General features: G+C 35.3%; 1 protein-coding gene across 1 annotated transcript; it reads left to right on the top strand.

The window, feature by feature from the left end:
• The first annotated feature begins 8,241 nt into the window (after positions 1-8,241).
• On the top strand, positions 8,242-23,622 carry LOC117341088 (acid sphingomyelinase-like phosphodiesterase 3b). The gene is made up of 6 exons (XM_033902922.1): positions 8,242-8,590; positions 10,871-11,063; positions 15,399-15,643; positions 15,938-16,101; positions 18,137-18,311; positions 18,695-23,622. The coding sequence occupies exons 1-6, from the start codon at positions 8,515-8,517 to the stop codon at positions 19,222-19,224; spliced, it is 1,383 nt and encodes a 460-aa protein (XP_033758813.1). The 5' UTR covers positions 8,242-8,514; the 3' UTR covers positions 19,225-23,622.
• The last annotated feature ends 4,299 nt before the right edge of the window (positions 23,623-27,921 follow it).

The following is a 27,921-nucleotide window of genomic DNA, read 5'->3' as shown; positions in this document are numbered from 1 at the left end:
TTTTGCATAAATGGTGACTTTGACCTCCGAGGGCCCATATGGGAAATAGACGTAATTCTTTTAAATCACTACTAGTCAAAGTGATGAATGCATGTTCTAAAAACTCTCAATTATTGAGATCTTTCAGACCTTAGAGAGTCTGGACTTCATTATTTCTTTAAAGCAGTTGGGAACCCCACATTATAACCATATATAGCATTGTTGAGATTTACAAATAATACGAATTAAACATTATTTTGGCATTTGATCTAATCCAACCAGGTGAGCGATATAGGCCCCATGGGCCTCTTGTTTGACTTCTACTCAGAAACCTCCGAACCAATTTCAATGAAATTTTGCAGAAAGCTCACATTGTCATAGTCTACCAAGATTGTGAATTATATGATCCCCAGCCCATAGGGCACTGAGGGCGGGGCCGAAAATGGGTCGAATCTCAAGACCCAAATATAGTAAAATAAAATATTCTTCATACAGTACATGGAAGGGTCTGAAGGCCGGTACTCAAGCAACGAGGTATGGCGCATATTGGCCTGTTTCGACCTAATGGTGACCGTTTTCAAAATCAAAAAAATATTGTTAAAAAAACTGAGTTTTTGAATACAAACCTTAAATCTATAACATATGAAAATTCTTATTTGCGAAAAATTTGTTTGTTCATTGCAATGGATATTACATTAAGTGACCGTGAAGTTGCATCATCGGGCTATTTGCAACTTTCGAGGGGGGTTTTCCCGCATTCATATCATTTTTTGACATAGAGCACATCAAAAGACCAACTATTACAATGTCTTATTTTATTCTATGTACCAAAAGACAACTAAAATCCTATTCTTAAAAAGTGGTCCTCCGATGCGCTGGTATCGAAAAATTGAAAAAACGTAGTTGATAAAATATTTTAATTTTCGCATTAACTAGACTGACTTTAACTGATAACATAAAGTTCACAATCCCATAAGTCCGCATAGCTCATATGGTAGAACCACCGCTTAGCAACCGGAAGGTTCGGAGTTCGAATCAACAAGATGTATCTTACTCATATCTTGCTATGTTTCTAAGAATAATACCATATAATTTTTCTTTGTCATATTTGAAAGAATTTTTTTAACATTAAATGCGTATCCAATATAAAATATTAAGTATCAAGATAGAAATGTTGAGATAGAAATTTTTAACTTGGATAAAAAAGAGTAAAATCATAACCGATTTACTCCATATCATTCAAAGTAAAATGTACATCACTATCGCTGTACGTGGCCTAGGTCAGGATAAGCGGAAAACGACCATACCTCTTTGTGAATTTCATGATCTTTGGGTCTCATATTTGCCCCTGGGGATAGGTACATTTTACTATATTTTACATAGGGAAATCGTATTTATTTTTGACTGTCATTTGTTGAATTTCTACTAGAATTCACTTTAACTTGGTTAAATTAGCAGTCTGTTGTGTCAGTTTGATGGTACATTACTATGTGCATGTTGGCCCGACTGACCCCCATCAGGGACTGATGAGTGTGGTCAAAATCGGTCAATATTTCAGAACCTGATTGACTGTTTAAAGACACACGGGCCTCTTGTACCTCAACTTGTGACAGAAGAGGGGATGTCTCGCCTTGTCAAACGCTCTAGAAAAGTCCAGTATATGTATACGTAGCTGCCTGCGATAACGTAGCTCTGGACGAGGGACGGACAATTTCTCACAGATGGTCTGCCGGAGAGCAGTGTAGGCAGGGTATGAATATTCGTTCTACAGTATACGGACATCAGTTTGCTTCCCTACGGTATTACTGACGTCATCAATGGATTCAAGTAATGGAGTTTCGCATGATAGTGACCTACGAAAACCATGAAAGAGTGGGTACAGGACGACATTTTTTTAGTCTGGGAGATTCATATTATTAACCACACAATATGCCGTTGAAGCTTACTACATGGTCCAAAATTCAGAACATCTCCCTGGTTGACCCATGTAATAGCCACAGTATTCATCGTTGTACGTCAACTCTACGGTCAAATATCACGGTCAATTATGTACATTGTATACGTTCAAAGTACGGTCACTGTATCGGTTCTGGTATCCAAGCGATTACAACATCATTAATTCTGCCGCGTGCAAAGGGCGATAACTCCCATAGCGATGACGGAATCTGTATAGTGTTTGTTCAATTTTACTAGTTTTCATTAAACAAAAAAAAAACAAAAAAAAAATGTTTTCGGTGTGAAAAATTCGATATCTAGGTTTTAGTGAGTTAAATTGATATTACATTTCGATTCCAGCTGACCACTGACAGCCGTAGATGTTTCCCGCAGATTTTTGTTAGCTCGTCACTTTAATTTTCTTGTTTTGATCGATGACTATATGCTAATGCAGTTCAATGGTTATTGATGATTACCTAACCACAAAAAATGTAGAGGGATAACCATTACCAAGATGTAGCTCAATGATCATGGAATCCCACGTCATACTCAACTATCGGACCAAATACCACTGATGTTCAGAGAGCGAAAATTTAGTCAAGGTTGTTAACCGGTATACATGTATACACTCCCAACAGATCAATTTGTTTTCCAATTCAATGTAGACCCTACATGCAAAGTTTGTGGTACACAGAACAGCGTGATGTATTTGTGCTACATTGACACCTCTCCTTGTAATGACGTCGGATAAATTAAATCCACACCTTTGAACTGTACATGTGTGTGAGGGAAAACTGATACTGACTCTCGATAAGTCCAGAATTAAACTTCTCGACGTGCACAAATCTTTGACTTTTGTACATATGTACATGTATATATATAAGCTAAGAGCCGGTTAAGCCTTACAAGAATGAAATTGTTACATGCTATAAAATAAACAAGTTCATGCATATATTCTCAGCACATTTATAAGTCAAAGACCGATACTAATATATAGACACTTTGAATGAAATTGATCAAGTTTTGCTGGACGGAGGACTTCCAGACCTTTCTCTATATATATTAGTATATAATCGGTCTTTGACTGATAAACGTGCAAACTCTGAGTTAAGAAAACAAACGCAAAACCTTACCATATACTTAACAATAACAGTCAAGAAAATGTGTTAAATGTAAGTAATTCCTATAATTTTCAGTAGATTATTTCCCATACACAAAGAGCTGTCCCACAAAAAAACTTTAATAGCTACATAGTAATCTACCAGAGTTACTCCCCTTCGATCACTACATATTTGGACCGAGACCACAATTAGCTTCGCTATATGTTTCATTGTAACATTAAAATTCATAGTAAATTCCCAATATCTCATATCCAATTTTCCAACTCACCTGGCCAAGACCAGCATATGTGAGATGCAAAATATAAAAGTTTCAACATAGCATGTGATGTTGGGCATTTTCTGGAGATAGCTGTCAAAATGTGTCACCAACGTGGATTATATACATCCGGGTCAGGGGTAGAGGTCAAATCAGGACTTTTCACACAGGACCCTGGCGCACAAAAAACATGATCAATAATAATATTTTACATCACAAAACATAGATTGACATCTCTACTATAAATTTACATTAAATTCATAGACAAAAATCAAGTTCAAACAGGCATTTGATTTATTTCCATGAAATACATACATTTCTGAGGGGACTTTATTCGTTTTACTTAATTGTGGTCTCAGTCCCATTGATGGTTGCTCTAAAAAGCATGCGAGCCCCCCCCCCCCCCCCCCCCCCTAAAAAAAAAGTTAGCAGTGACAATATCAGATTTTGCAATGAAAATATAAGTTTTCCGTTTTTGACCAATCAGAGCGGACCTTTGTATTCACCTCGTTGAAACTTGCCATTTTTTCCAATCGAAGCGGAGATAGATAAATTGGTTATTTTGCTGTATTTCTGAAATTTTCAGACTAGTTTTTAACAAAATACTCACTTGACGTTAGCTATTCATGCACAGATTCTCCTATAACAGCAGAAAACGTTTAAATTGCGTTGACCAGGCCTTTCAAAATGGCACAAAGAGATGACGTCATTACTGATTCCCGCACTTTTTGACACTATTAATTTTCGATGTTTTTAATTTTGTTTTTAAGTTTATGAAATGCAATAAAAAGAAAATTGAATGGTTTCCCGTTAAATATAACATATATTTCACTCGTATGACAAAATATTTCGATATTTTTCACTCGTGCTTCGCACTCGTGAAAATATCGATATTCTGTCATACTCGTGAACTATACATTTTTGTATGTGATATTAAACGGGAAACCATTCAATATCCTCTATATATCAATACTTGACATCAAAAGTAATAGAGTTCCAATTCCAATTTTTACGGACAGTAAAGCAATACCTACACACGGTGCTTCGTAGCATTAACCACAGGCGTCTGCTTCTGGTAAGAATTAATATAAACAAGAAATATCTTTAAACAAGAAATATCTTTAAAAAAAGATAAACGGCATAGTTTTAATGCTGGTGGTTATAATGTAAAACTACTGGTGAAATAAGTTAACGAACTACATTGAAATTAATAAATGCGCAGTTTCAGCACGGATAACAAAATTATATCAGTTTGAATCATTTTTGGTGATAATAAGACTGCTAATGTGTCATTTGAATAGATGCACCACTTATTCAGCTTGCATTCAATTTAAAAGGGACATCACGGTAAAAACGTTGCAATTTTCACTGAATGTACGCGTTTTGTTCCTTTCCAGTTATGTTTCTGTGCTGTCCCAATGTTCACAGTCAATCCCTATGTCCAGCTTGACCACTCGATTTAGTTGGGAATCCCCCTCTAAATTTAGCGCGGAAATTATTTTTAAATCATTACGTGACTGTTTTGAAATCGTGGCAGCACAAACACACGATAGTTTACAAGGCGATATCTATATTCCATCTGGGTTAGTTGGATAACGATATTATACAGTGGTTTAAATGTTAAATAACACGTTCTGTATATATTACGGCACACCTATTTATGTGTAAATAAGTGTAAACATTGTTCATAGTATAGTGACAGTAGCGATGTACTGGTACAGACTGTATAAATATTACAGAGTTTGTGTAAATATTACCGAGATTGTGGAAATCTTACCCGAGTTTGTGTAAATATTACCGAGATTGTCATGACCTACTATCAAACAATCAAGCAGAATACGAGCGGCGTCCGTATTACTGCTGTTTTCATGTTTGAACTGTTACAGTCTATTGTACTGCTTCCCAAGTTTAATTCTAGGATTGTGTTTGACCCATTTTCCTATTATTATCTTCATTGCGGAAGCTGTTATCGTTTTCAACCGCAGTCGATTCACATTGGAAGCCATTTTTGTTTCCATGTGTTTTAGTTTGTTGTGCGCCTGCCTTTATCGTATATGTCACAAAATTTTTGCATATTCAGATTGTTGATCAGCGAATTGTGATAACCTTTTAATAATTGATAATTGATGTTTTTATGTACATACATCATCGAATTCGAATGGTTATTGTTCAGAAGGTTATTTTTTTTAAAGATACACCCAATAATATGATTAAAAAAATACAAAATAAATATTGGTTTACCGTGAGGCCCCTTTAACTTTGTTTCGTTTTTAACTGTATATATGCATTTTGCATTGACCGCTACATTGACCAATCACATACTTCATCTTGACCAGTAACGCCACCTGTCGCGTCATATCCGGGCCAAAACAAAATTAGACGGCTATGCCGAAAAATACAAAATAAATATTGGTTTTCCATGAGGTCCCTTTAACTTTGTTTCGTTTTTAACTGTATATCTGCATTTTGCATTGACCGCTACATTGACCAATCACATACTTCATCTTGACCAGTAACGCCACCTGTCGCGTCATATCCGGGGCCAAAACAAAATTAGACGGCTATGCCGAAAAAGATAAACGGCATAGTTTTAATGCTGGTGGTTATAATGTAAAACTGCGAGTGAAATTAATTAACGAACAAATGCGTTTCAGCACGGATAACAAAATTAGATCAGTTTGAATCATTTTTGGTAATAATAAGACTGCATTTGAATCAGGAATATAATTTTATTGATGTGTCATTTTAATAGATACGTTCACTTATTCAGCTTGCATTCAATCTTAATTTTGTTTCGTCTTTAACTGCATATCTGCATTTTGCATTTACTGCTACATTGACCAATCACATACTTTATCTTGACCAGGAACGCCACCTTTCGCGTCATATCCGGGGCAAAAAGAAAATTATACGGCTATGCCGAAAAAGTTAGACCCTACTCATACTATATCAACATAGCAGGAGTAGACAGAAATCATCTATATGTCATTCATGTATACGTGTAAGTTTCTCTAAAAGATTTAGCCTTTACAAACAGGTATATGTTATCTTAATAATGAAGAAAAAAACACTTATTGCCAGATTTCTGTTTTAAAGAGGTGACATTAATTGGCAGGATGCTGGTATATAGACATTTACTGACATGATTAGGTAAGATAGGTGTGACATTTATTGACAGGATTCTGTTATAAAAAGGTGACATTTATTGACAGGATTCTGTTATATAGAGGTTACATTTATTGACAGGATTCTGTTATATAGAGGTGACATTTATTGACAGGATTCTGTTATATAGAGGTGGCAATAATTGACAGGATTCTGTTATATAGAGGTGACTTTTTATACAGGATTCTGTTATATAGAGGTGACATTATAGACAGTATTCTGTTATATAGAGGTGACATTTATTGACAGGATTCGGTAATAGAGAGATGGCCTTTATATACAGGATTCTGTTATATAGCGGTGACATTTATTGACAGGATTCTGTTATATAGAGGTGACATTTATTGACAGGAATCTGTTATATAGAGGTGATATTTATACAGGATTCTGTAATATAGAGGTGACATTATAGACAGGATTCTGTTATATAGAGATGACATTATAGACAGGATTCTGTTATTTAGAAATGACATTATAGACAGGATTCTGTTATATAGAGGTGACATTAATTCACAGGATTCTGTTATATAGAGGTGACTATTTATACAGGATTCTGTTATATAGAGGTGACATTATAGGCAGCATTCTGTTATATAGAGGTGGCACTTATTGACAGGATTTGGTTATATACAGATGGCCTTAATATACAGGATTCTGTTATATAGCGGTGACATTTATTGACAGGATTCTGTTATATAGAGGTGACATTATAGACAGGATTCTGTTATATAGAGGAGATATATATTGACAGAATTCTGTTATATAGAGGAGATATATATTGACAGAATTCTGTTATATAGAGGTGACATTTATTGACAGGATTCTGTTATATAGAGGTGACATTTATTGACAGGATTCTGTTATATAGAGGTGACATTTATTGACAGGATTCTGTTATATAGAGGTGACATTATAAACAGGATTCTGTTATATAGAGGTGACATTATAGACAGGATTCTGTTATATAGAGGTGACATTATAGACAGGATTCTGTTATATAGAGGTGACATTTATTGACAGGATTCTGTTATATAGAGGTGACATTTATTGACAGGATTCTGTTATATAGAGGTGACATTTATTGACAGGATTCTGTTATATAGAGGTGACATTATAGACAGGATTCTGTTATATAGAGGTGACATTATAGACAGGATTCTGTTATATAGAGGTGACATTTATTGACAGGATTCTGTTATATAGAGGTGACATTTATTGACAGGATTCTGTTATATAGAGGTGACATTTATTGACAGGATTCTGTTATATAGAGGTGACATTATAGACAGGATTCTGTTATATAGAGGTGACGTTATAGACAGGATTCTGTTAAATAGAGGTGACATTATAGACAGGATTCTGTTAAATAGAGGTGACATTTATTGACAGGATTCTGTTATATAGAGACGGCCTTAATATACAGGATTCTGTTATAAAGAGGTCGTATTTGCAAATAGGTAGGCTCGAATTGATGTTAGATATATTATTTTTAAGCAGAAAATAAATTTTAGGCTATCGCTATACTGGACAATGATAAACGGCGTTTCCCCGCCTCAACAATGTTAAAGCTACAAATAAAAACAAGACTGATAGATCAGTCTTCTGTCAGCCCATTAGAGGGGAGATAACTCAGTACAAACTCTAACAACTGAGGGGTTTGTAGTAATTAGCTAGAAGGCGAGTTGATCAAGCAGGGACTGGATTTAGACCTATTCTGACCCCAAGGGCACGTCACTATCGTATGACGTTGTATTCCTGGTGTATTTTGTTACTCTGTGCGACTGTGAGCTAGTAGGCATATCACTAGTGTATACATACCCATTCGATAGTAACGAACCCCTGTGCTATTGTATTTAAACTGATACCGTGGAATTCATACATCTATACAGCCATCATGTATTGTGACACCTGCCGGGGGACATCCACACATTCTTTCCGCGTTTGATTGTTTATCTATTCTAGGGACCCATTATTTGTTAAAGTAACTGCGTTCAATACATAATCACCTGTTTACGCGTGTGACGTCACTAGTTCCAATTGGATTCACCAGGTAAGAAGATGGAGGTATGGATACATCACGTTGGTGTCTGTCTGCTGTTTATGACATCATGGGATGGTTGTTTAGCAGACGAAGGTATGTAAATAAGGACCTCACTCAATGCTCTGCTCATTACTGATCGTTGACAGTGCCATGTACTGGCTAATTAAAGATACAGGTTGTCTGAAATTACCGGAGGAGTTTGTTAGCTCGAGCTAGAGGTCAGATAAACATATGCTATTGAAAATGTATGTATGAGCTTATTCTATTTACAACTACTTCTTGTTTTTCACACTGATCAACAGCTTTGTTGATATGTACATGTTTTTGTTATGTCGCTAACATATATACAGCCGGGAAATCACTAATATAAAAGCATGGGGAGATGGATGTTTCAATATAAATAATTGATGTATAATATAAATTATATAATGCAAATAATCGTACACGATATTTATTACTGCGCCATTAGCAATAACACAATTTACGTACTGCTTTGCATCAAACCACGGCTATGTATACTATACACATCTGGTTTATATATACAAGTGTGCCTTCTCTAATTGAATGTTAGACATATCCCTAACTTAATAATATACACACAAAAGAACTAAATTGTTAGTTTGGAAGGAAGAATAAAGTTTATAAACTGATAAACAAACTCGTCAGACTTTAGAAAACCCTTATTAAAGATTTTTTTTTATTAATGCAACCGTGTGCGATTTGTTCCCTGAGAAATGTGTTACTGTAGACTATCAAATGACGTAGGCGAGAAACCTACATACATATACTACTGGAGGTATATACCTAATCGACATACCTGTTTAGATAAGGGTTTCTACGATCGACGTCGTCACCATGGTAACACTATCTGTTTAGTGTATGATTTCATGTCCGGGTAAACAAGGTCACCAGGCGCCGGTTTCCGGTAAGAATATTTAAGGAGAATAGGACTATTCCCATGCTTCTACATCGATATTGACATGGTAGAACCGGAAGTGTTGTGTGAGCTTAGTTAGATTCATTATAAGGACCTCTGTCATGAACAATATACTTTTGCCCACGAACCATTAATTTGTCCAAAACCAGACGTAATTGTAGTACAATTTTGGCCATAGCACAGACCTCTGGACCTTTTGATTTTTTCAAACCTGCTTCAAGTATTCTCAGAGTGTTACAAATAACATCAGGTTTTGGTCAAATTTGTTCGTGGGCAAAATTCTATTGTTCGTAAAAGAGGTCCTTTTAATTTAATCCGACAAAACTATTAAACGCACACAATTTTGTTAAGCAATGTGCTTTGATTTTGAATCATTATATAGTAAATATGGTACCGTTTGTGGTTTAATAACGATTTTAAGGTGAGAATATAAATGGACCCTTTCGGCGGCGGAGCGGAAGTCAGCTATCTCTGAGGGAGGTTTTACAACGAACAATCGTTTTTGTCGACAAATATTTTCACAACACTTCCTTTTTTAAGTGTATTACCTCGATATTAATATGGAATAATAACTATATAAATATTAACTTCCCGCTAGTGTCAGTAAAAATTTTAAATGTCGACATGTTGGATCTAAGTTTTTTAACTTATCGGTAACACGAGTTGTTTTGTTGCCTAGCTACCATGGAAAGTCAGCGATGTAATGTAAGGCATGCCCTATTTAAATATTGGATCTACAGGGGGAAATGACACACACCGTTTTTTTTATTAAATGTGTACCGCGTTACACTTTTTATCATGTCGGACAGTGGAACGCTTAGATAACATATTAAAACGTCTGTCCTCAGAAATGATATATACATGTAGGGCAAAGCTTGTACAAAGCGACTAAACTTTATATAATCTGTTCACATCTTTCTAAAGAACTCTAATTTCCCAGTTGTTTCCATTGACACTGCCTCACGTTTAGCCTTTACTTCGTCCCTGTGACGATGTCTTTTGGTTCTGTCCCCTGGCCAAGACCTATTCGAATCTACAGAAATAGTTGTCGCTACTCCTGCTTGACTCTCCGCATTTTTTGGTTGCTGTTGTTGTTGTTGTTGTTGCTTTTGGGGGGATGCGGGGATGTAATTTGACCAGGTAGGGTGTCCTGTTGGGTGTCTCCAGCTGTATGCTTCAGCATGAGGTAGCACTATAAAGTAGACGTCAGCTTGGTGATATCACAACGAGACGAACTCTATCGAATTTTTAGTTTGTTTTGATCCCAGTCATTAAAAACAATCTTACCAATCGCTAGTTGCAGGCTCAAGACAAAAAGCACTTGAATGAACTTTGTTCCTTTTCTTTCTCCTTAATGATATCTTTTTTTATCTCTGAGAGAATTTTCGTATAAGATTCTTATATATCTACAGTATATAGATGTAAATGCTTTGCAGGGTGGTTTTGGCACGTGACCGACTTCCATTACGACTTTTCCTACTCCGGCCTTGACCTTTCCTGTAACGATGTCGTCACAAATCACGGAAAGTATGGGAATTATTGGTGTGACTCCCCCTGGCGTCTCATTAATTCAAGCGTTGAAGCCATGAAAAAGTTCAAACTGGATGTGGATTTTATCTTATGGACTGGGTAAGTCTTTCATACCAGAAATACTAGCTTGAAAATGTATCACTTGTTAAAGTAGGTCGTTTATGACGTGTCAAACGTTGCAATATTCAATAATTGTAAATATATGTGCAATAATATATGTATATATATTGCAATAAAAAATATTTATGTGCAATAAAATGTATTTATATGCAATATTTATATTTGTATTAAATACTCACAAATGTATATGCAATAAAAAATATTTATGTGCGATAAAATATATATTTGTTCGAAAAATGTATAGTATTTGTGCAATAAAATTTATATATATGTGCGACAATTTGCATTGTGGGATAGCATCTATGACCTCATCTGAGGTTGATGTAATCGGCGTTTTCGATTGGATGAGGAAATCGTCCCGGCGCTTTCACATACTGCATACAATGTGTCATTTCTGACTTACATAAAACTCTTCCACCTTCATAAATATTCGTTACAAACCCCTTTGCCTTATTTATTCATAACGTTTCATCGCTGCAACTTCCCAGCTATGACTGCATGTTAAAGCGTCAGGATGATTTCCTCATCCAATCAAACACGCCGTTACAGCAACCTCAGATGAGGTCACATATATGCTACCCCACAATGCAAATTATCGCACATATATACATTTTATTGCACAAATATATTTGTTTTCGTTTTCGAACAAATATATATTGTATTGCACATAGATATTTTTATATCATATATTTTTTATTGCATATATATTTGTAATTATTTAACACAAATATAAATATTGCACATAATTATATTTTATTGCATATAAATATCTTTTATTGCATTTTTTTGTATTGCACATATATGTACAATTATTGCACATACATATTTTTTATTACATATACTTGTATATATATATATTGTTGCACATATATTTACAATTATTGAATATTGCAACATTTGCAACACGCCAAAGTATTTCTCAATTTTGCCATTTGTAAATGTTTCTTTTGATGTTTAATCAAGAATTTTATAAATAATTAATTATTTTATGAACACTAATTTTTTCCAGAAACACAAATTCAAATTTAATATGAATTATTTTATCAATCTAATAGTTGTCATTTTTTTTAAATGAATGAATTTTATTTAAAAAAAAAAAAAAAAAAAAAAGAAAAGGAATGATCATGCATAGTATAAAATACTATAAAACGTTCCAAACTAGATGTTGTCAACTTATGAGAGGTTTTAAAAATGACACTGAAATATATCAGAACACATTGTTGCTGCTGTGGTTACCCCCAACATTACATGTTACCTCCAACATTATATGTTACCCCAACATTATATGTTACCTCCAACATTATATGTATGATTTAGACACGGTTTTGTATACATCTGTACTTCTGACCTTGAGCTCCATCGATGGGTCATTAAATCTACCAATAATTCAAATGAAACCGTAATTCTTAACCTCAAATCGACAAAACGGGAGAAAACAGGAACATAATATAGATTATCCTGAAGACATGACAAACAAGTACGTCGAGATTAAGACCAGGTGTTTCGGAAGAGTAAGCTTCAGCTTCATTGGTTTATTGATTTATTTTGTTTAACGTACTTTCATCAGCCATGGCAATTTAAGGACTTGCCAGGTTTTTGAGTTTGAGGAATGCCGGAAGGAGTACCCGGAGAAAAAACACCCGCCTACAATCAATACCAGGCAACTGCCCACGTGGGTTTCGAACTCACATCCCAGAGGTGGAGGGCTAGTGATAAAGTGTCGAGACACATTAACCGCTCGGCCACCGTCGCCCCGCTTTAGCTTCATCGACAGCACCCACCATACAAATCTAGATCAAATCCGATTTAAGTCACAATCTCAAATGAGGGTTAGGGCGGTGTAAACGGAACAATTAGACATAGCAGCAATTAAACATCAAAACCGTCTGACTTCATAAACTTGACAAGAAAATATAATATTTCCTAATGAAACTATGATGACGAGAACTAAACTTTCCAGCGGTCTTTATCCTGATTATCTGGAACCATTGTGTTAAGACGTTAGATTTTGACATCGTATTCAAAAAGTTATTATGTACAGACATTGATTTATTCATAAAGATTGATATGAAACATATTATGGGATAAAAAAAAAACACCATTCCTTACCAAGGATTAATAGAATCTTTCCCTTTCTTGGGAGTGTGACAAAGAAATCTCTAGCCGAGAGGGGAATTCATGAACGCCCAACCAGATGCTAGGTAGGGAATGACTAGTTTTCTTCCACCACTTTAAATAATTGCAAATCAAATCGGTGGTCAAGGTATGTTTGTAAACAAATGCACATGGTCGGCGCATGAATATCCTCAATTGAATAATTAAGTACCCATCACAATCCCTAAAAATGCATCACAATATCATAACACAAGAAAACATAGGTCTAAAATTAATTCACAATATGTTTTCAAACAGACACTAAAATAACGAGACAGTGATACTATTCTGATGTTAACAACGGGACATCTTGTCGTTTCATAACATCCTGTGTCTCTTACGCATTTAACATATAAATTACAACACGGGAACTATTAGTGACGTCACTCAAAAAGAGTACTTGTCCGACCACGTGGGTTTTCTCCGAGTACTCCGGTGTCCTTTAATAGTTTAAGGGTCATCTATATAGCAGAATAATGTTGAATTTCAAACACGAATAAATAGCTTAAACATTGCACAAAAATAGTCATGTAATATACCAAAATGTTTGTTTGGACATGTAGTGTCTTAAAATCACAAATAATTTGATGTAGATGCTAACAATTTCTTCTATAGAGTTATTTTGTGGTAAGTTGTAGCATTGAATAATTCTAAGCCACAAAAATAACCAAACCTGAAAAATAGCCCAGATGTCATGCTCACAGGTGTCTATAGCACAGGGTAGGAGCATTTGTTTGACCGGATTTGACTTTATGTAGGTATAAACACATATTTAGTTTTGACCTTGAAATGCAAATGGCGGCTGTGGATGATATTACACAAATATGGCATAAAGGGGGGCATTTCAGCCATTAAAAATGCTCCTATATAATACATTTAAGACATCTGATTATAGTAAGAATAACCATTTTAAGACAAATTGTCAAACTGGTGAGTTTTGGACCTTTTTCAGAAATATATATCTTTTACCCCAAACTCAACGGATGAACATTTATTCCTAAAAACAGTCTTCCTGCCATGTCTAGAGTTCTCTATATTATCTAATATGAGCATTTTTGACGTTTGAAATACCTTCTTATATGCCATAATTGTCTGATCTTATTCACAACCGCCATTTGCATTTCAAGGTCTAAATAAAATCAGTGTTAATACATATCATAAAGTCCAATCTAGTCAAACCAATGCTCCTATCTTGTGCTTTAGACCCTTGTGAGCAAAACGACATGACTGTTTTGCACAATAAATGAGATACAAATGAGTTAATTATGTCCCCCTGAAACATGCATTTTTCTCATGTTTTGTTGAAATTTACGAACTACTGAACAAATTGAATGTCAACAGCAAGGCCCACAGGTTGACATGATACATATCAAAATTTTATCAAGTTATTTCTATTAAATAACATCCTAGTAGGGATGTATAGCCTTGTAAAATATCAACTGTTTTGGCTGGATTTGCTGTTTAGATGCCCCTTAAGACCCCTCGCGCGCTTCCATATAGGGTCCAACAAGATCGATTGATATAGTCTTATATAACTTGTTGCGCAATTGTTGTAAAGTAGGAAATAATAAATAAGGTTTACATTTTACGTGTGACACTAATCCGTGTATTGTAAATTTATGGGATTTCAGTGTTAGCTGTTGTAAATAATGTCTATGTAACATTCCTGTTTCACTGACCTACGATGTTTACATGCGCAGTTGGTTTAGGGCGTGTTTCCAATATGTCAAGACTTTCGTTATACCGACTGCCAAGGGCAAACCGATAGTCGGAACACACCGCCAATGACGAGGGGTTCCGATTGGGCAAACCGATAACAAAGCGATTCGATAGATTTTGTTGCTTTGCTCTCCTGGAACACATGTTCTTATTTTTATTTTACATCCAGAACTCCCCAATCTAAGTCCATTGTCCACGATTCCCTCATTTTATTGATTATACATGTACAAATTGTTGATGATGATGATAAGGTTGATGATGATGATGATGATGATGATGATGGTGACGGTGACGGTGGCGATGAAGATAGTGATGGTGATGATGATGATGATGATGATGATGATGATGATGGTGATGATGATGATGATGATGATGGTGACGGTGACGGTGATGATGATGATGATGATGATGATGATGATGATGATGATGCTTTATATCCAGTGACAGTGTCTTACATACTCGGGACGAACATCTCAGCCTCGATATCAATGATGGAATCCTAACCAACATAACAACCCTGCTGAAGCAAGCGTTTGGATCCACCAGAATTTACGCTACTTTCGGTAACCATGACTACTTCCCAGATGCTCAGTTTCCACCTAACAACAACGAGTTGTACAATCGGACATTGGAAAATTGGTTAACTTGGATAAGTGACGAAAGAGAAAAAGAAAACTTTCTGAAAGGTAGTTACAAGCTAGTAATTATATCGCATAACACACAAGGCAATGGTTTTGGTATTGCATTGTGAAAATAAAATTAAAAAATGAAGGCAAGGTAATGTGTTTCAGATGGTTGATAATCATTTTGTGACATAATACTAAAACATCTGTTTATCCATGCGTTTTTAATGTTATCGTTTAGTCAGGACGTCATAATTATAATGTTGTATGTTATCGTTTAGTTAAGCCTGGCTTGGGGAACAGCACTCCTTGTATTCATTTTCATGCAAATTTTGTAACTATTCTATTCCCTGACAGGTGCTTATTACAGCGCGGTTACTGATCACGGAATCCGGATAGTTGCCCTAAACACAAATTTATATTATACATCTGATAAACTAACTGCAAATCTCACCGACCCTGCTGGTCAGTTTGCCTGGCTTGAGACTCTGCTGACCAACTCTTCCGTCAACAACGAAAAGGTCGGTGAATGTAATTATTTCAATTTTAATTGCAACTAGAGTACTGTCACGTCAGATGGGCCATGGAGTGTGTGTAGCTTCACCTGAGTACGTGTTATAATGCAATTGTCACCACAGACCTCAAGTAATTGTGTATAAAATGATACTATTAATAGAAATAGTTACCTTGACCTTTGGTATTTAACCCTTAAACGTTCCCAAATCAAACTCTTCCTTTAAGAAAGCATTTGATTAGGTCTGAAAGCAATCGGACCAAACGAACTCGATATATTATGCATAAACTGATTTCCTACTAATGGTAACTGGGACTTTGACCTTTGAAAAGGCTTTCATAAACTATCACTAGTAAACACTTTCGTCGTAACAGTCCGAAGGTTTTTAGTACAAAGATATCTCGATGTCGAAACAAACGGTTTCTTATTTTCAATGAAATTGACCTAGACGGATTTAATAATCTATTCTGAGCAAGCATTTTCTTTAAGGAAACACTGCATATATTCTGATAGCAACTTACCCATAAGTACCCAAGACAATACGCAAAAAACAAGTAACGGACAGACGGACAACCTGCACCTTAATACTCGTAAGCTATGTACCTAGATGTGTGAACTTTAATATAGCACACCACATCTCACGATGCATGACAGACAATCATGACGTAATGAATGTTTTTCTGGTATTAGTAGGATATGAAATTCCATGTCGGAGTCCATTTGCATTGGCCACGTATATGCAGATATATACATGTTGTTTTGCTACATTGTAAGTCTCTGAACAAAATGTTCTCGCATTTCACCAGTATGCAGTTGTGAATACAAATGTATTATGTATTGTGCTTTTAGCAATTTTGCACCAGTTCATATCATGTTATGTTTTGATTTAAACACATTTTATTTGTCAAAACACAAATGGGATTAGACACAAGTATAAAACTTATAATATGTCTTTTCCCATATAACATAAATGATGAAATATATATTTCTGATCATACACGTCATGTTAAACGTGAATGAATTATTACAGGTAGGTTTATCAAATGACAAACAGAAACATCATTACTACTTCAAGTCTTCATGAAATTCAATCAACATTGGCCAAAGTATAGTTAAAGTAGTGTATAATTACATGTCCATGTATGTGCTTAAACAGTCCTCAAACATACACAAGTTTGATCATAATGATTCTTTGCGAATGCATATATAAATTGGTAATTCCTTCGCGAAATTCATATTTGAATGTATTTGAACATTTCAGAGCATAAACATTACATGGGATTAAGCAATTGACTTTACCAATAAGCGTGTTTATAAAAAAAAAGTATTCAAGATGTCTCTATTTCTGAAACTGTTGAAGAATTTATTATTTCGCCAATGCTATCGATAGACTACATGTACTGAAAAATATGACAGTTTTTAGTCTTCAGACAATATCATACCGCAGTCACAATCAGCCATACCACCTATGGGAAGGTTTGTAGTTGTAAACGTTGTGAAAATGTCAAATAAATTATTGCTTACATAGTGTATTTAAAGGGACTAAATGGTTAGATTTTCACTTAAATAACATATTAATAAAGGTATAAGATTTAAAATTATGTAAAAAGTTATGCACTTTATAACAATAATAAAATTAAGAATGAAAAAAAAGTTATCGCCCTAGCCACTATTTCATATTTTTATTTTTCGGTGTGTGTAAACAAATACCTTTGCGCATGCGCGATGCGGGAAATCGTAAACATCATAACAAAGATATCGCGAACTCCCGATCTAAGCGGGGAGGTTCTGAATCAGATTTAACCGAGAGCACGAAGAAACGAAGAAGCGAGAACGTGATTTTAACTTCACAAAGACGAGCACGTATCGAGCGATTATTTGAAGTTGATAAACATTGTCACTATTTCACAAAAAGTGCCATCATTTTGTAAACAAACTAATTTCAAGTATCACAACACTTTCAGGAAATCAAATCCATGAAGAAATTATTGAAATCTAACCATTTAGTCCCTTTAAAAACTAATCATTCATTCTTTCGACAGGTACTCATAACCGGTCACGTGCCACCTGGAGTGGTTGATACGATGAGCAAACCTTGGATGTATCAACATTTCAACAAGAAGATGAATGACATCATTTTAAAATATTCTGACGTCATTATCGGCCTCCATTTCGGTCACGAGCATATGGATAATTTCCGACTCTACAGGAAATCTGGTAGGTTCCTTTAAAACGCAATTACTGGATTTGTTTACATTGTCGCAGGGATGATAAAACGGAGTTCATGTCGCTAAAAATAGTAATTCTGAAATAAATAATATTATCTTACACGCATCAACCAATCTGTGTGCTTCTTGAATAGGCCAATCAGCATGTTTCGTTAAATCAGCTAGTCAGTGTACATGTGTTATACATGTACATGTGTCAATTATAAACTATTTTAGTTTTTTTGAACTCTGCAAAAGTGGTAAATAATAATTCACGTTTTACCATTTCTCGATTAGCTTTGCAGATTTATTCAATTGGTGTCTTGTATGTTGCTTCATTGTTTCAAAGTTGATGTTGTTACCGTATCCTCTTTGTTTCTCTGTCACGTGTAGACGTTCCCGTGGCTGTTCTGTTCTCCGCCCCGTCTGTCACTCCATGGCGGTATAAGATCCCTACACAGACTGGCGCCGCCCATAACCCCGCCATCCGGCTGGTACACTACGACCGGCAGACGGGCCGACAGATAAACATGATAACGTATTACATGGACCTACCTGCTAGTAACGCACTGGGCGAACCCCAATGGGCGGAGGAATACAACGCTATCAGGGACTACGCTATCGCCGACCTGTCTCCGACCTCAATTAACACACTCATAGACAGGATAGACGTGTCAGGGAGTCCGGAATTCGACAAATATTGGAAATGGCGTGTTGTCAATGTCCCTGATGAATTGTTGGAGGAATGTAATGAGGCTTGTAACGCTAATATTGTTTGTCAGTTTCGTCATGTGGACCAAGCGTCATACGACGCATGCGTGTTGAAAGCTATTGGCAATTCGACATGTTTGGTGCCAAGTTTAGCATGGGTTCTTGTGTTCGCTCTTTTAGGACTGGCATCGTACGCTTGGACAACTATCTAGGCCTTAAATGAGACCGTCAGAGAGTGTCGAGTATCCGCAGTTAGCTCCCTTTACATACTATTATAGTGCATGTTAAAATTTAAAATTGAGGGACGTCCTGAAATTAATCTTTGTCGTTACCAACCTAGAACCAGTATTAACTGAAAACAATTTGGCTTCAAACTAAGCCAGTTATCGATGGTTATTTACTAGAATAAAATCATGAATCAGAGTATTAAATACATGATCATCCCACGAACCTGTCCGGTATCGTGTATTCGAGCGCGAAGAAGACGTCCTTAGTTATAGTGTATGAATGAAAGATTTATAAAATGATTTTCTTTTTAATCCTCCTCGATTTTATTGCAAATATACTGCAAGTATTTAAATTGGATCTATCAACATGCAAGTTTTATGTTATCTTCGGAATGTCATTTTTTAACATTGAATTTTAACTATTTCTATAATGTTAATTCCCGTAAGACATCTGTCAAAAATTCTAAAATTCTTGTTACTTTTTGGCTTTTATAAGAAGTGTTCCAATTGTTTTTACATCATCACTACATAAAGAACATTGAATGGATACATATAGTAGAACATTATTGTATGTTAGATTTAAATTCAAAGTTGTTATGTTATTATTCCAAGTTCCCATTTTGAGAATGCTATTTAACCTGGAAATAACCTAGATATGTATGGTATTTTGAGAATCCTACTTAACCTAAAATAACCTAGATACGTGTATATCGTGTATGTATGATATTTTGAGAATGTTACTTAACCCGGAAATAACCTAGATATGTATGGTATTTTGAGAATCCTACTTAACCTAAAATAACCTAGATACGTGTATATCGTGTATGTATGATATTTTGAGAATGTTACTTAACCCGGAAATAACCTAGATATGTATGGTATTTTGAGAATGCTACTTAGCCTAAAATAACCTAGATCTGTATGCTTCTTACCATGAAAATAACGTAGATATGTATGGTATTTTGAGAATGTTACTTAACCCTGTAATAACCTAGATCTGTATGGTATTAGAATGTTACTTACCCTGAAATAACCTAAATATGTATAGTATTTTGAGAATGCTACTTACCCTGAAAATAACCCAGATATGTATGGTATTTTGAGAATGCTTCTTACCCTGAAAAACAACCTAGATATGTATGGTATTTTGAGAATGCTTCCTACCCTGAAAAACAACCTAGATATGTATGGTATTTTGCGAATGCTTCTTACCCTGAACATAACGTAGATATGTATGGTATTTTGAGAATGCTTCTTACCCTGAAAATAACGTAGATATGTATGGTATTTTGAGAATGCTTCTTACCCTTAAAATATATGTTTAAAATATATTTAGATATGTATGGTCGAAGCAGAAGACGCTTACGCATTGGTAACACATAACAAATTCTCTTTTTCAATGGTCTCCATCCCCAGATATATATTTTTGTGCATGTTTCCCCCTTCTTTTTGTCGATTTTGGGTAAGAACTATGTCGACATTTGCTGTGTAGTAGTTACAATATGTTACCTATGCAGTGGAGGCGCGTGGTTCGTCGCTCCCTACCGGGTTGTGTTTCTCGGGAAGCTACGAAACTGGCAGGCCTGCGTTGTCCTGGTTGTTACCTTGGGTAAGGCACTTTGTCCTTATTGCTTTTGATGTGACGAGGCACCATACAGATCATGCTGTTTATATATTGTAGGTGAGATTCCACAGTATTTTTGAATTGTCATTCCTGCTTTCAGATATACATTGTTATCAATATTGTAACTTAGAACAATGTATATATATTATCTAGTAAAATAGGATAATAATTCTGCTGAAATGTATAAATATGTCTACATATATGGTCAAAGAAGTCATATAAACGATAATTTCCGGATACCACTGGATCCTTGCAAACGTATGTGAGGAAGATATGAATTACTTGAAATGGGAGAAATTAATTCCAACAGTGTGGACAATGAAATATGTCAAATTTGAGAAGCAACCCGCCCCTTTATCAAGACACAATATAAGCGGTAATTTTCCGGATAAAACTGGATCCTTATGTGCACATACATATATTTGTGTAACCCTAGATTGTGTTCAGAGGCTGAAGCATGTTTGTTTCAAAATGTTGACTCCAAAATACAATGAAAAATAATATTGTTGCTTTAAGGTCATTTATTGAATGAATGATAAACTCTTGCGAGTCCACAATATATCATTATTCAAAATGATTAATGTTTGATGTTATAGAAAAACACAGTGTATTTACTTCATATAATGGTGTAGCAACAAAGATGGGGATACAAAGGATGGCCCGTTGATTAGCATTTGGAACATGCATTGGATACAGCGTATGTTGCTCAGTGTTCATCATCAACATAATGGTTGCCATACACAGGCAATATTTTTTCACGTGAAATTCACGTGAAATTCATGTGAATTTCAGGTGAAGGAATTTTGCCTGTATATCGCATGTAAAGTTCTGTAAAATGATGCAAAATTATACATCTTTTCATGCTTGGTTGCATCCAATTTCAAATCTCTCTGATTTGTTAATACTTTTTGCTGCTAGTTGAATGCTATCGACAATAAACTATTTTCAAATTGATAAAATATGCATTATAGAGAGCGGCTGGGCAATGGTAGTTGGTTTCATCGACCCGTTTGCTTTTTGAATCAAATATGATTTAATAATACATGCAAAATTGCCTTTTGTATCAATGTAAAATAAAAACAAGTGTACAATTTCATTTCTTTTGTAACTCGACAAACAACTCCTACATTCGTAGCAATCCATTGGTCCCATATAAAAAAAAAAGAAAAAGAAAAAAGAATGCGAATATATGCAATCATTTTTGCAAATATACGCAAAAGTTCTTAGTGTTAGGTAATGCATATGTTCGCATGTTATTTTTCTTTCTTTCAAACTTCATTTGGGATCATTTGACTTCCGTATCTGCTCTATGAAGCAAATGGTGAAAGGAAAACACTTTTTTTTTTCAATACCTGGCTTCACTACAATTGGGTTTGAAGCACCATGAGGGAGTTAAGATTTGTATAAACAGTGATAAGTCTTGATGGCAAGGGGCGAGTCTGACACTCCCCTTGATGGAGAAGGAGTGTCCTAATATGGATATTGAAGTAAGTCGATTAAGATCTGTCTATATTATTTGATGATTTCTTATTAAATTAGGTCCGGAACTTTATAAGTTGGAGGCGATTCATTGGAGACTCGGAGGGTACTATTACTCTCCTTGGAGTGTCTGTTGCGGAGTTCTTCTTCTTCTTCTTCTTCTTGTATATTGTCTAACCTCTCATGAAGATGAAATGAAGTCAAAATCAGAAATCAGTTAACAAAGAGCGCTTCTCAGTTGAATTTCCTTTGGAAACATCTTTGGAACCAAAAAGCTAAATGCTAAATTTCAAGTTTTGACTTCAATGGAAAGGGGAATCTCAAAATTGAACATCTACTTACCCTTAGGGAAATATATCTATTTTGATTAATCTTTATTAGTATGAAAATATCGTATATCGACCTCACCGCGGCTCCTTTTGTTAAATGTCCAAAAGAAAATGAGGCCCTTTCTATACTGGGGATCTTCTTCCGCATCATCCTTTATTTTAAACATTTTTCATTTGCAAATAAACACAGGAACACAGGGATTTATTTCACATTATAAAACACGCTTCCCGACATACTCTAAAAACAAATACAGACTACTGTACAATGAACCCAGACAATGTCAATGGATTATAAATATTGTTTATATTTGAATTAAAATCGTGAGATAAAAATAATTTGTTTGATTTGTTGTTACGATACATGTGTATAAACACATCAGCATTTACTATTTAATCTAAATCTAAAATAATTTGCGCCTCTTCAATTCGATTGTCCGGATATTTCTTACCCGTCGGCTTCCATTATAATTATTTGTTGTTCATGTCACATTTGTCGCTCGGCCTTTCGGAAACTTTCTACTAAGAAAACGGCTTTCTGTAATCTGTCAAAATCTGAATCCTGATATTTGACATTGTATATACCTGGGATAGATTGTTACAAAATCTAATCATATCAATGGCCTTGACCTGCTTGCAAGGTCATAAAGTAAGAATCTGAAGATACACAGGGTCTATTGCCATGGTACTTGTGTATTTTAAATACTGGAGAAAAGTTTTCTTCATTCCTCCGAAGATCTGTTGTCATTCGGCCAATAAGCAATAGGGAATCAATGCTATCCTGTATATATGACACTGATGTTCATTCAAGGCCATAAAGGTAAATAAGTTTAAACGTTAATGCATATCAGTAATTTATTTGATAATAGTGTAGTGATTATGCGAGCAAGACAGACCCTTTGGGGCTATACTATTATGTACACTTATGGAAATACAAATTTTCACGTTTTTTTATTATTTATTTATTTGTTATTCTTTTTAAAGACAAATATATGCACAATACATGAATAAAGGAAAAAATAAATTGTATCTATACATCCACAGTTACACTTTCACTCCACCAAATTAGATTAATTGGATCTTATTAATTACATTATATTCAAATGTAATTATATAGGTGGATTATATAAATAAATAAAAAAAAAATGAAAAAAAAAGCAAAAAAAAAAGGGGGGGGACAAAATATATTTATGCACAGGTTAGAGTGAAGTCGACGGGAAATGTGACGAATTATCATACATTCATTTTCCGACATACACTCGAGGGTTGATTCCGGAATCGACGAAATTGGGCGGGGTGTTCCGATATCGTGAACTATGGTATTCGTGTGCAGTTGTCCATACTCAGCCTACAGAAAATTTCAGTCAATCACGCTTACCACACGAGATAAGAGGTCATTTCACAAAGTTGATATTAGAAAATGGCTGACAAAAACCTTACTTGCATCTGTATAGTAATTCAGTATGTACAATATCCAGAAACGCATTTTGTTTAGATAAACAATTCTGATACCGCAATCGATGACGAGTTGATATGTTTATGTGTTATCGGATACAGAACCTGATTTCTAGAATGTTTAGATTGAGTAAATTAGGTTCCCGTAAGCACGGCTTGCCTTTGTACATTACGTACAGTTTCTATTTAAGAGAAGTCAGTATCTACAACAAATTCTGAAGGGGAATTGTCCGATTTCTTTTCTGTTTTTGGTGTTTTCGGACCTGACAATTCCCATTGTGTAAAATATAACAATCCTTTTCCTGATGTTTCTACTTTAATATTGAAAGTGATTTTGGGCGAAATATAACAGTTTTCATATTAACACTAATTTGATGGAATTATATGTCTTCTTAATTGATTTAAATTTACTAAGCCCTGACTAATTCATTGTTACTTAAGTGTGTGTGATGATTAATAGCGCATCCTTGAAGATCAATTATGTATCTTGTTAACGCCCAAACCATTTCCTATAGAGATATCCGACTCATCGCCTTAACAAAAAAAAAAAAAAAATCATATTATGGAGTTGTTCGTTTTTCCTACATCCTGCTTACACCCATACCACTTCCTGTGGTAACTTCCGACTCAACGCCTTAACAAAATTGTTATGAGACTAAATTTTGGTTTTGGTTTATCATTTTTTGTAATTTTATTTATTTTTTTTAAATTTTATATACATTTATTGCTATCGCCATAATGAAGCATGAAAATAAAAAATACGCAAAAAACGGTTGCCCAACAGTCAACACTGCGAAACTTTCACTGATTGTGCATGTACCTGAGCAATATCTTTAGATTTTATTGCCTTAATCATTGTATATAAGTTATAAATACAACGCAATAACCTAGTATGTTCTGAAATATAGTATTCATGCCTGACGTTAGACACCTTCATATGTACATTCATGATACGTCATAGCAAAAGGAGTCAATCTATTGATGACACATTGTATATTTTCAAGATTTAAGATCGAAATTCCTGGTGATACCAACAGAACAACAAAGATATTGTCAAAAATAGAGGAGGTAAAATAAGTGCTTTATAGGAAGTTGAACCGACCTGGGAACAATGGTGACATATTAGAACATGACTTGGGCATAGGCATAAAACTGAGTGATCAAACAACCACAAATACGGCAAATATGTCCACTTTTCTTCAAGTGCCAAAGAAGGAAGCGGGTCAAACTGTGTGTTACTGACAGCAAAAGTCATTGAAAACCATACTTGACTTTGTGATGGCATCCCCAGTAACAACACCATGACCAGTAAAGGACATGTTGCTGTAATACGACTCAATTGCCAAAAAGAAAAACATCATACTATATTTTGGTCATCATTGCCACACTTTCCTTATAAGGAATAACGCGATATGTCATCAACAATCGTGCGATGCAAGGATTTTTGTGCAGTTGAATGTTACCTGTCCACTATTTAAGGTTTTGTTATTCCTCCAATATTGGGCACACCAATAATTTGGTTTGGTTTGTTTTTGTTTAATGTCCTATTAACAACAAGGGTCATTTTAGGACGTGCCAGGTTTTAGAGGTGGCGGAAAGCGGGAGTACCCGGAGAAAAACCACCGGCCTACAGTCAGTACCTGGCAACTGCCCCACGTAGGTTTCGAACTCGCAACCAAGACGTGGAGGGCTAGTGATAAAGTGTCGGGACACCTTAACCACTCGGCCACCGCGGCCCCTCCGGGCACACCAATAAAGAGAAGAGAAACTAGTCATGTTTGGGTCCTACAAAGAACGCACTACTTGAAGAAATTGGAATGTATGATGACCTTGACGGTATTGACATCATGACAGATGCCCGGTATGGCTGGCGAAAAATGCAAAAGATTCCAGTGATGTAGCGATAGGAGAACAAACACACAAGGTCCTAGAGTGTATCCATGTGACAAAGGCTGATGATGTTGTGTCAAAAAGACATGGACGACTCGGAACTGAAAAACTCTACCAATATTTTGAAGACAAAGATGTTATCATAAATGTTAACACACATGTGACATGGATGTATCAATCCACAGGTATGTGGCAGACAACCATCTCGTCACTGTTAACCAAAATGACTCGTGGCATGCTGTCAAATATGTCAAAAAGGCCTTACAACATGTATCTAAGGAACCAGCACACCTGTGAGGGAAATCATGATCAGAGGAACTAGTTGACAAAGTTAAACCAGTATGTACTCATTTTCACTGGGCAATTAAGAATTGAGAAAACGATGCACCAAAACTACCGGGATCTCTGACCAATGCTATTCAGCATTATAACAATGTCCCTACCTTGAATACGTAGTATGTTGAAACACCATGATCATGAACAGGCGGATATCGTTTAGTGACAGTCAGTACCTCGCAATGTCTCAGCTAGCAGGCTGCCATTGGAATGAGAATGTGGACAGACCCTTCTCCGAAGTCTGAGCACAAGCTCCGTACAGCCCGCGAGGAAACATATATTATACCCCAAACACGCATTTATAGAAATTTTGAATAGTACATATAGGGGTCCTATTATAAAGATACAATACATTTACACGTTTATACCTAAAAAATAAAGATGTATGTTTTTGAAATAAAAATATATAGAATATATAGAACCGTCTATGTTGAATATGAATATTTCTAAAAAACAAAAAAAAAAAAAAAAAAAAAAAAAAAAAAAAAAAAAAAAAAAAAAAAATACCAAAAGCTCTTTTTATGTTATGTGTAATGAAAATAACGAGGGCACATATACAATAATTTTAAAATTTGAAATAAATATGCAGAATATATCGAATCATAAAAACTGCTACTTATAGCATTTCGGTATTGATGTGCTTTAATAAGCAGGTATATTCAACAATACATTTAAACACCTTTATATTGGATATTGGAAACGTTTAATTCTAAAGTATTGCTACTGTTTATATGTACATGTCAGGCAAGTGGTGACCAGTTTATACTATCTACAGCATAAACACTGACCATGCGGATTAAGACAACAGTTAAATGCTTCCGGGTTCAGTAGGCAGGAATGAAGTCCCTTAGAAATCTAGGCGATTTTGTTAAAACTATACTATGCATATTAGAACTTAGTATTTGTGTACAAGATTGGTGTTGAAATACTCTGTCAGTTTGTTTTTTTTTATATATTTTGCATTTTATTTTGGCGCAAGTTACTTTCTTTACCCCTACCCTTTGACCCGGAAGTCTATATTTGACGTGCAGACGATTATCTCAAGAAAAGGGCCAACATGCTAAGTTGATTGTTTTATTTTTTACTCCTAAGACATTGCTCCCTACTGGTAAGAAGGGTAAAGTTGGCTATCGGATTTCGGGAATTTGTTAAAGATTTATATTTAGTGAAATTAATTCTGATCTTAGTCCATGTACACGTGGTTTAGGCCAATGTGGCTGCGCTAAAAACATCATCAGAGGCTGTAGTAGCCCCTTCTTCTCTCCTATCGGCTTAATTTCTGACCACCATGTAGGTCATACCAGCCTTTAAGTTACATGTGTACCTCCTATATGACTCCATCCGTTGCTAGGTTTCGTCTCACCGACTGCAGTCTGTTCTGTCGGCGTCAAAACAATATAGTGTCCACAATCAATTAAGTCCACACTGACACACTCTACACTCCGAACCCATTTCCATCAACTTCCGCTATTGGCCACATATATACGTACGTGAAACGTAAGTCTGGCTACCTGTCACATACAGGTACAAAGTGTCACTTTTCCTAACTCTGTCTGACGTTACTGTCCACGT

The sequence above is a fragment of the Pecten maximus genome, chromosome 13 (genome assembly GCF_902652985.1).
Source record: "Pecten maximus chromosome 13, xPecMax1.1, whole genome shotgun sequence".
Taxonomy (NCBI): Eukaryota; Metazoa; Mollusca; class Bivalvia; order Pectinida; family Pectinidae; genus Pecten; species Pecten maximus.
This window is presented reverse-complemented; position numbering and strand designations above follow the sequence as displayed.